Here is a 10,504-nt window from a genome sequence, read left to right on the forward strand (position 1 = left end):
ATTAAATTAATAATAATAATTTATAAATTGATTTAAATCTTTAAAAATGAATATAAAATAATCCGTAACTCAGATGGAAAAACTTTGTACATGAAAGTTGCTCAGAACGACGAGACGAATCCGGATACGTAGCCCGTTCGTCCGCCACACATCCCTAGCATAGCAAACGTGCAACATTTCACCTCTGGTCCATCTGTCCGAAAACGCGAAACACCGGGGATACTTTCCCGGATGTTTCCCCCCTTCGCCGGTATCACTTACTACTGCGTTTGGGCACACCTACCATCACGCTTTGTCATGTCATGCATCGTTATGCATCTGTTTGCATTGTATTCATTGTTTCTTCCCCCTCTTCTCTCGGGTAGACTACGAGACCGACGCCGCTGCTAGTGCCCCGACCGACTACGCTGTTGACGACCCCTCCTTCTTGCCAGAGCAATCAAGCAAGCCCCCCCCCCTTGATCACCAGATATCGCCTATTCTTCTCTATACTGCTTGCATTAGAAGAGTGTAGCATGTTACTGCTTTCGGTTAATCCTATTCTGCTGCATAGCCTGTCATTGTTGCTACAGTTGTTACCCTTACCTGCTATCCTACAGCTTAGAATAGGATGCTAGTTTTTCCATCAGTGGCCCTACATTCTTGTCCGTCTGCCATGCTACTACTGGGCCGTGATCACTGCGGGAGGTGATCACGGGTATATACTATATACTTTATATACATGACACATGTGGTGACTAAAGTCGGGTCGGCACGTTGAGTACCCGCAAGTGATTCTGATGAGGGGGCTGAAAGGACAGGTGGCTCCATCCCGGTAAAGGTGGGCCTGGGTTCCTGACGGCCCCCGACTGTTACTTTATGGCGGAGCGACAGGGCAGGTTGAGACCACCTAGGGGAGAGGTGGGCCTGGCCCTGGTCGGCGTTCGCGGATACTTAACACGCTTAACAAGATCTTGGTATTTGATCTGAGTCTGGCCATTTGGTCTATACGCACTAACCAACTACGCGGGAACAGTTATGGGCACTCGACGTCGTGGTATCAGCCGAAGCTCTTCTTGACGTCAGCGACGGAGCGGCGCACGCCGGATTGGACTGGAACGCCTGCTAGGCTAGGTCTGCTTCCGGCCGCGTACGCAACGTGCAGGTGTGCAATGGGCGATGGGCCCAGACCCCTGCGTGCATAGGATTTAGACCGGCGTGCTGACCTCTCTGTTGAGCCTAGGTGGGGCTGCGACGTGTTGATCTTCCGAGGCCGGGCATGACCCAGGAAAGTGTGTCCGGCCAAATGGGATCGAGCGTGTTGGGTTATGTGGTGCACCCCTGCAGGGAAGTTTATCTATTCGAATAGCCGTGTCCCTCGGTAAAAGGACGACCCGGAGTTGTACCTTGACCTTATGACAACTAGAACCGGATACTTAATAAAACACACCCTTCCAAGTGCCAGATATAACCCGGTGATCGCTCTCTAACAGGGCAACGAGGAGGGGATCGCCGGGTAGGATTATGCTATGCGATGCTACTTGGTGAACTTACCATCTACTCTCTTCTACATGCTGCAAGATGGAGGTGGCCAGAAGCGTAGTCTTCGACAGGATTAGCTATCCCCCTCTTATTCTGGCATTCTGCAGTTCAGTCCACTGATATGGCCCTTTACACATATACCCATGCATATGTAGTGTAGCTCCTTGCTTGCGAGTACTTTGGATGAGTACTCACGGTTGCTTTTCTCCCTCTTTTCCCCTTTCTATACCTGGATTGTCGCAACCAGATGCTGGAGTCCAGGAGCTAGAGATCCCGAGGATGATTCTACATGGAGTTCGGCTTCGAGGAGTAGTTAGGAGGTCCCAGGCAGGAGGCCTTGCCTTTTCGATCGTTGCTACTTTGTGCTAGCCTTCTTAAGGCAAACTTGTTTAACTTATGTCTGTACTCAGATATTGTTGCTTCCGCTGACTCGTCTATGATCGAGCACTTGTATTCGAGCCCTCGAGGCCCCTGGCTTGTATTATGATGCTTGTATGACTTATTTATGTTGTAGAGTTGTGTTGTGATATCTTCCCGTGAGTCCCTGATCTTGATCGTACACATTTGCGTGCATGATTAGTGTACGATTGAATCGGGGGCGTCACATGACCTTCTGTCAGTGACCCTGGAAGAATTGGTCATAGATTTATGACCATTTGAGACCAATTGGTCAAAAGCTGTTCGGGGGGCTCCAAACCCTAAACCATTGCGACCATTTTGGTCAGAAAGGTCGTAATTTCCTTACACTAAATGGTCATAAAACAAACAACACTAGTCCGCTTCCTTATTTCTAGTTGTTAACGACGAATATAGATGGTCATAGCCTTGTAAATTGTGGTGGGTTGCGATGACTAGGCGCCATCTCATCAGTTTTGCCTATGTGTCATGTCCATGTGTCAATTTTTGCCCTAGGTTGTGAAGCAACCTATATTTCTGTTATTCCAAAAATTCTCATAAATTTTTTGGATCATATCTTCATCAAATATGTCAAAAACCTTCCTTGCCAAGTTCAAAAATAATTCAACAATATTCATTTTCCTATTCTGTTCAGAGCAGCACTTTGTGAAGGAAGTACCACTTTGGCATGTCCAAATAGTATCCATTTTCTACAGTGCTTTCCTATGCCCAAATAACCATCCTCCACCAAATGCCAGCTCAATCCATTCATTATTTTGAGCCCAGCTTCAACATTCGTATTTATGTCCAGTGTGGTACTTTGCAAAGCAAGTACCACCTAGGCTCCTCCTTTTGAGCTGAAAATTTGTGAAGACGGTCTTCTTAGTAACTGATCATCCTCAGCCAAAACTCACGTCCATTAGCCATGTACATTTCCCGTACCACTAATCAAACACTTGGCTGCTAATTCATGTTTGAGCATCGATCGGTCTCCTCGTGAGAATCTTATGTTGTAATTTTCTTCCTAGCACCTACCTGGGGAGTGCCCAACCCACTAGACATGCCTAGACCGCCTAGAACACATGGCAACACCACGGTCACGCGGCGGGCATGCGAGTTTACGCGCTGTAGAGTTGGGGCCCTCGGCCACCGCCCAAACCTCGACGTATGGCCACCAAACCATGTATTTATGATTAAATAGGTACTTATGTAACTAGAAATGATTTTTGGAAAAAATAAATAGCAAACTATGAGGCAGCTGCAGTTCAAATTTGACCCGCTTCCAACTGAATCGGCGGAAATTTGTCTTTTTCACGAGAGGTCGATCAAAACTTTTTACACCCAACCATTTGGTCAATTGTGCATTAAATATGGCCTAGTATTTTACAAAAATGATTTGGTCCAATTTTGCAACAACTATTTGGGAGGTCCTTCACAAAAAAACTCCATTTGGGCACTCGAAAAATGGAAAATGATTTTTTCGTCCAAATAAAATGAAAACTTCCTTAGCCAATATTGTTTGCCATTCCAATATGCACCCTTGTGCACAATATGAGATCATTTGAACAAACTATGCCATGAATGTGGCCATAAGATTGATCATTTGACTTTAAAGCCATTGATCTCCGCACGTGATAGCTCGTTTCTGAGAACACTTTTTAAAAATAATTGCCGTATTACAATTTTGTTATTTTTCCTGGGAACTTGGACACATATAATGAAACAATGCGAAGGTTTCCCAATTATTTGATTTTTTTGAATTTTTTATGCCCGTTTCAAAATGTGGTCAAAACGGCGGGAATGACCGTTCCTAGCTAGTGGTTGAATCTTGGATTTTTTTGGTGTTTCTCTGATTAAATAGATACTTATGTACCTATAAATGATTTTTTGGAAAAAATAAAGAGCAAACTACAAGGCAGCTACAGTTCAAATTTGACCCGCTTCCAGCTGAATCGGTGGAAATTTGTCTTTTTCACGAGAGGTGGATCAAAACTTTTTACACCCAACCATTTGGTCAGTTGTGCATTAAATATGGACTAGTATTTTAGAAAAACGATTTGGTCCAATTTTGCAACAATTATTTGGGAGGTCCTTCACAAAAAACCCGCCTTTTGGGCACTCGAAAAATGGAAAATGGTTTTTTCGTCCAAAGAAAATGAAAACTTCCTTAGGCAATATTGTTTGTCATTCCAATATGCACCCTTGTGAACAATATGAGATCATTTGAACAAACTATGCCATGAATGTGGCCATAAGATTGATCATTTGGCTTTAAAGCCATTGATCTCCGCAGGTGATAGCTCGTTTCTGAGAACACTTTTTTAAAATAATTGCCGCATTACAAGTTTGTTATTTTTCCTGGGAACTTGGCCACATATAATGACACAATGCGAAGGTTTCCCAATTATTTAATTTTTTGAATTTTTTTGCCCGTTTCAAAATGCGGTCAAAACGGCGGGAATGACCGTTCCTAGCTAGTGGTTGAATCTTGGATTTTTTTGGTGTTTCTCTGATTAAATAGATACTTATGTACCTAGAAATGATTTTTGGAAAAAAATAAAGAGCAAACTATGAGGCAACTACAGTTCAAATTTGACCCGCTTCCAACTGAATCAGCGGAAATTTGTCTTTTTCACGAGAGGTGGATCAAAACTTTTTACACCCAACCATTTGGTCAATTGTGCATTAAATATGGCCTAGTATTTTACAAAAATGGTTTGGTCCAATTTTGCAACAACTATTTGGGAGGTCCTTCAAAAAAAACTCCATTTGGGCACTCGAAAAATGGAAAATGATTTTTTCGTCCAAATAAAATGAAAACTTCCTTAGCCAATATTGTTTGCCATTCCAATATGCACCCTTGTGCACAATATGAGATCATTTGAACAAACTATGCCATGAATGTGGCCATAAGATTGATCATTTGGCTTTAAAGCCATTGAGCTCCGCACGTGATAGCTCGTTTCTGAGAACACTTTTTTAAAATAATTGCCGTATTACAAGTTTATTATTTTTTCTACAAACTTGGTCACATATAATGACACAATGCGAAGGTTTTTCAATTTTTTGATTTTTTTGAAATTTTTATGCCCGTTTCAAAATGCGGTCAAAACGGCGGGCTTAACCGTTTCTAGCTAGTGGTTAATTCTTGCAAATATTTTGGAGTATCTATGAAGAAATAGATACCTTTGTATCTAGAAATGATCTTTGGGAAAAATAAAGAGCAAACTATGAGATAGCTGCACTTGAAACTATTTTAAATCACAGACTTTTCGAACCAATCAGAACTGTTCTCATAGATCACCCCCTTAGCCGATCTGAACCATCCACACTTGGCGAATCCAAAGTCTCTCTCGGTCTCAGCAGCCCAAACAAAACCCTAGCAACCCCCGGCCGCCTCTCTCTCCCCCTTTCCCTCCCTCTCCGCCGCCGCCTCCCTCTCCCCGATCCAGAATCCAGATCGACGACGACGTCCCTCCGTCGCCGCCACCTCTTTCCCCATCCCAGTCGCAGCGCTCACCATCCCGCCCCCACCCCGCCAAACTTCCTCCTCCTCCTCTCCCGATTCCCCAACCCAAGCCCCAACCTCGCCGCCTACCAACTCCTCTCCCCCAACCCCGCCGCCGCCGGCCTCTTCTTCTCCAACCCCGGGCTCTCTCCCATCGGTGCACCGCTGCCGCCCCCACCCTCTCCCCTTCCCAAGCTGCTCAGGCGGCGCCCAGATCCGCCACCGCTGTCCTCTACAACCACGCCCACCCAGCGGCAGATGAAGGAGGAGTTAGGGGCGGAGCGGCGGGGCCCTTCCTCCGCCTCCGCGGTCCATGGCGTCTGCGTGCCATTCCTCCGCCTCTACCTCGCCGACCTCGCCGCCTCGGTCGCCGTCGCATCCGCCACCGACCAGAGGAACGACACCTGCGGCGAACCTGGGTGAGTCCATCTTCGACAGTAGGTGGTCCCCTCCTCGCTGGTGGAGATCGCCCCCATCCTTCGCGTCGCAAACGAGGTGGAGGCCAGCAACCCACGAGTCGCATACCTATGTAAGCAACCCCCTTCTTCGCACATTCATCCTCTGCCTGTTAATTATTACTGTTACCAAGCACAACAGAGCACATTCATCCTCTGCCATTCCTCCGCCTCTACCTCGCCGACCTCGCCGCCTCGGTCGCCGTCGCATCCGCCACCGACCAGAGGAACGACACCTGCGGCGAACCTGGGTGAGTCCATCTTCGACAGTAGGTGGTCCCCTCCTCGCTGGTGGAGATCGCCCCCATCCTTCGCGTCGCAAACGAGATGGAGGCCAGCAACCCACGAGTCGCATACCTATGTAAGCAACCCCCTTCTTCGCACATTCATCCTCTGCCTGTTAATTATTACTGTTACCAAGCACAACAGAGCATAGCAGATCCCTTCTCTCAATCCGTCTCTGCTCTCTTTGTTAATTACTGTGCTACTCACTTCCACCAAGTCTGCTGCCTGTTAATTACTACTACTCACTGCTGCTGTATTCTATTAGCACCAACTCTGCTGCCTGTGTATTATATATATTCTTCTTGCTCAAGCATAAGAGCACTAGTGCTATCTTGCTGCCTGTGACAGTCCATGGACAAACTCTGTTAATTTATTCCGAGTGCCCATAATTCCCTCTCTAGCAGCACCACCTGTGCTCTTGTCTCACCCATAACAACAATTTACTAGTAGTAAAGTATGTCTCTTGGCTTGGGTGCTAGCTTAGGTCCCTTCTACTACTACTCCACTTAGTAACTTGTCTGTATTCGATTACTTTGTAGCTGTGTGTGTGAGCTGTATTATATTCATCTTCCTCAAGTACTACAACACTGGTAGTTGTACACTAGCGACAGTCCATCTAGTTTACCTGTCTATTACTTTGTACCTGTGTGTGTGAGCTGTATTATATTCATCTTCCTCAAGTACTACAACACTGGTAGTTGTACACTAGCGACAGTCCATTAATATGTATGTCTCTTGGCGCTGTGCTAGGTCGGTTCTACGCCTTCGAGAAGGCCCATCGCCTCGACCACACCTCCAGCGTCGCTGGAGTTCACCTTGTCGGCCGACGACTAAAGGCTCATGGAGGAGGTCTGCTTCGGCGCCAACGCTGTCGTGTACCGCGCCATCTTCCTCCCGGCCAACCGGACCATCGTCGTCAAGTGCCTTGATCTTGATTGACTCAACAGTAACCTGGTGAGCTCCCTCTCCGTCTCTCTTTCTCTATATCGCGGCTCTGTCTCCGATTTTCCAATTCATCGTCGCTGACGCCCCTGTATAGGAATAGGATTGGGTGGTGATGACTTTGATCAGGTAGATGTGGGAAATTTTGGTTATGTGTTGTGGATGCAGTCCAGCTGGTCTGTGTTAAGCTGGGATGATCCATCAATTTATAGCTTTTTATATTTTATTACAATGAAAATGGCAGTACTAGCTTTAGTAGCATCAGGCTTTAGGTTTCTGCAATAGCTGTTTGGTGTTGGTTCTGCAGTATTTTCAGTTCAACAGCAGTTCCTTCGTTGTACTATGAATCTGCAGTAGTTCTTTCTTTCCAACACAAGATCAAAAGAATAAGATTACAGATGTATGTTCATGAATGGTCCATTACAGTAGTTCTTTCTGCAGTAATTTCATAGATTAAGATTACAGATGTATGTTCATGAATGATGAGTAGTTTCAGTTATTTCCCAACTTGAAAGAAACCGGAATAGGCAGTAGTAGGACAACGAGTCATCCTGCACTAGTACAAGTACATGAACAAGTAGTATTATACGAGTCAGTGTAATACATATGGTGTTGATTTTGAAATTTGATGCTCTCTAATGTTCCTATATATCCATTGATCAGAAACCTTTGCTATAAGTTTCTATAAGTTTTTCCCAATTAAGCGCTTCTCCATTCTCAGTACACCAGGAGAAACATGTAATAGTTTTCATGATTGCTCACGTGTCCTCTGGAATGTATTATTCCTTTTTCATCATCAGGATGACAACAAGTCTTCTTCCCCTTCAGTTTTATCAATAGTCAGTTCAATGGAAACATGTTATTATTACATCTTATATTAAAGGGTAATGTCCTTTTAACATGTTTATTATTTCTTGTAGCCGCTGGCCTTGTCCTCCTCGAGGAGGAGGAGCGGGAGGGGCGCACCCAGCCACCACGGTCGCCGTCGTTAAGTGCTTCTTCCACCTGGAGCTCGAAATCCACGACGTCGTCGTCCAGCCACCCAAGGTGAAGGTGACCCCAACTACCCTCCGTCCAGCCCGAAACGGAATCACATGGTGGGAGCGGAAACAGAATTGTTGGGTGGTTGGTTGGTATCTATACTTTGGTTAATTAGTTAGCATGCTTTCTCAGTCCGTTTGCCGGCATGCAAAAGATGCATGCACATGTACCTACATACCAGAGTAGACCATCTATATAGTCCCTAGCCATGTTGATAAGATTTTTTTTATGAAAGAAATCAAATCAGATAATATACGTACAATTATTATGCACATACGTATGGTGACTGCTGATTGATTATTTTTGTGTTCTTGTGAATCCCATCTTTATTGACTAGCAGCACTCACACTTCGTATTACAAATCCGCCATGCATACAATCCAATTATATCAACATGTAGTTGCTTTGTATATCCTGTAAATAATTTCTTTGCACGCCCATTCTGCCATGTCAACGATGATGATTTAATTATGTTTTTTTGCCAATGGATGAATTCACATAATGTGACGGACCTGCTGCTGTCGGCTGTCTTCCCCGACCACTCCCGTGAGCTGCTCCTGCCGCTGACCCTCCTCAACTTCGCCCGTTGCCCGCTGTTGCTGCTGGTGAGACAATTTCCTCGATCTGTCGCTTCTTCCTCCTGTTAACTACATATGTGATGATTCTGTAACTGCTCTAGTTTGGGTGTAGCTGCAACTATTGTATTTTGATCTGTTGCCGGCTTCATATGTTAGCTTCACATTTGATCTGTTGAACTGTCCCAGATTATGTCAAGCAACTCATTTGGCTTTTGCTCACTGTTTTTACTGTCCTGTGCTGCTCATACTGTATGTACAACATGTTGCTGAACTGAAGATGCTATTTGTCTTGTCATGCTTTTTGTCTTCTCATGTGCTGAAATTAAGTGGCAGCATTAGATGCAAATCTATTGGTGTTGTTAAACTATTGGTAGGCTAGCTACAAGCTAGAGGGAGAGCAAGGGACTGAAACCTGGCAACAGAACTACTGATGTAATATGCAAAGAACAAATTGAAACCATGTTCTTCAGAATTAAAGGGTCTGATTGATATTGGTCCTTCTTTTGACAGATATAATATGTATCCTTGCTTGTTATTTTCCTCTTTAGCAAATTGTAGACATGAATCTCTAGTTGACCTATTGCTTCGTACACCTATATCGGTTCTATTACATATTTTTGAACTTGGTGCAAATTCTATTATATGTGAGGTCCTTCTGTTGCTGCAAGCATTGACACAATATGCTGTGCGCAGGGATCTCTGCATCCGAGTCCCAGCCGTCCTCCGCAGCAAGGAGCTGGGCCAAGGGAGCAAGCAGTGCCGCTGGTTCCTTCGAGGATGCGTGCTACTGGTCGAGTCTTGTGGAGAAGCAAGGCGAATCGGGCATCATCTCACTTGTGCCGCTGTGGTAAGAGCAGAACGCCATCATCTCTAGCTATTTGAAGTTGTTTGAATCTGTTGCTTTATCATACATTCGGTCCATAAATCTGCATTTATGTGAAATTTCGTTAAATATATACTTTCCCGATAATCTGTACACTAAAGCTGGAGGTTTGAACAGCAACCAAGTTGCCGCACTCAATTAAATTAGCCTACTGACTAATCTAGTACATTATTAATTGTTGCTCTTCCATTGTTTCGGTATCTCTTGGTTTGCAATGGTACAGCTATATGTTGAATACACATCATGATATATACTTGATGAATCTGCCTGCTACATCTCAACTTTTGTGTATCTGTTTCGGTATCTCTTCCACTGTGTATCTGTTTTCTTGTATGAGTGGGTATCTCATTTTAACTAGTTGGAGAACAAAAAGCATGGTGCTAGCTAGCTCAATTTGTGTTATCATTCTAAATAAATGTCATTTTCTTGAATGGTCTGTTCATAATATATTTGCCCCAGTTTTTTTAATTCTTCTCTCATTCATGTAACAGGGTGACAGAGGAAGCCATGTTGCTGTTTTGTTTGTTCCCAGCCTTGACTATGGTCGTCCAGCGAGTTCGGCATGTTGTCATTTCTTGTAAAGCAGTATTGTATCACACTTGTAGAGCTCGTTACACATGTAGAGCTTGTAAAGTACTGTATTACACATGGTCATATGTATTGGCAACGTGATCTAGTTGCTCTTATTTGAAGTATCATGTGTGCTTTTTGTCTGCCAATTTAAATACTTGTTGAAATATGAAGAATATGAGCCTGATAGATGGGACTCACTTACCAGACCCAAACCTGACAACTGGACCCAGTTATCAGAACTTGACAACTGGGACCCATCTGACTAGTGGACCCATTTAATAAAAAAAGGAAATTAAAATTATTTAGATGAAAAGGCCAAGGCC

At 44.4% G+C, this 10,504-nt stretch overlaps 1 protein-coding gene across 2 annotated transcripts; it reads left to right on the forward strand.

Annotated features, from left to right (window-relative positions):
• The first annotated feature begins 5,738 nt into the window (after positions 1 to 5,738).
• Positions 5,739 to 10,303, forward strand: LOC123166774 (uncharacterized). Of its 2 annotated transcripts, none has more exons than XM_044584572.1 (5): positions 5,739 to 6,241; positions 6,916 to 7,119; positions 8,028 to 8,752; positions 9,419 to 9,572; positions 10,100 to 10,303. In XM_044584572.1, the coding sequence occupies exons 1-3, from the start codon at positions 5,739 to 5,741 to the stop codon at positions 8,257 to 8,259; spliced, it is 939 nt and encodes a 312-aa protein (XP_044440507.1). In that variant the 3' UTR covers positions 8,260 to 8,752; positions 9,419 to 9,572; positions 10,100 to 10,303. The 2 variants fall into 2 exon arrangements, 1 of the variants encoding a protein (XP_044440507.1); XR_006483699.1 differs by having other exon boundaries at positions 5,763 to 5,954.
• The last annotated feature ends 201 nt before the right edge of the window (positions 10,304 to 10,504 follow it).

This window comes from Triticum aestivum, chromosome 7D (genome assembly GCF_018294505.1).
Source record: "Triticum aestivum cultivar Chinese Spring chromosome 7D, IWGSC CS RefSeq v2.1, whole genome shotgun sequence".
NCBI classification, from domain to species: domain Eukaryota; kingdom Viridiplantae; phylum Streptophyta; class Magnoliopsida; order Poales; family Poaceae; genus Triticum; species Triticum aestivum.

What these genes read in the sequence shown, in the direction of transcription:
- LOC123166774 (XM_044584572.1), top strand. Translation starts at nt 5,739, where the DNA reads ATGGCGTCTGCGTGCCATTCCTCCGCCTCTACCTCGCCGACCTCGCCG. An exon ending in CCCACGAGTCGCATACCTAT is followed by an intron (nt 6,242 to 6,915) that starts GTAAGCAACCCC and finishes GCGCTGTGCTAG; the next exon opens with GTCGGTTCTACGCCTTCGAG. An exon ending in ATTGACTCAACAGTAACCTG is followed by an intron (nt 7,120 to 8,027) that starts GTGAGCTCCCTC and finishes TATTTCTTGTAG; the next exon opens with CCGCTGGCCTTGTCCTCCTC.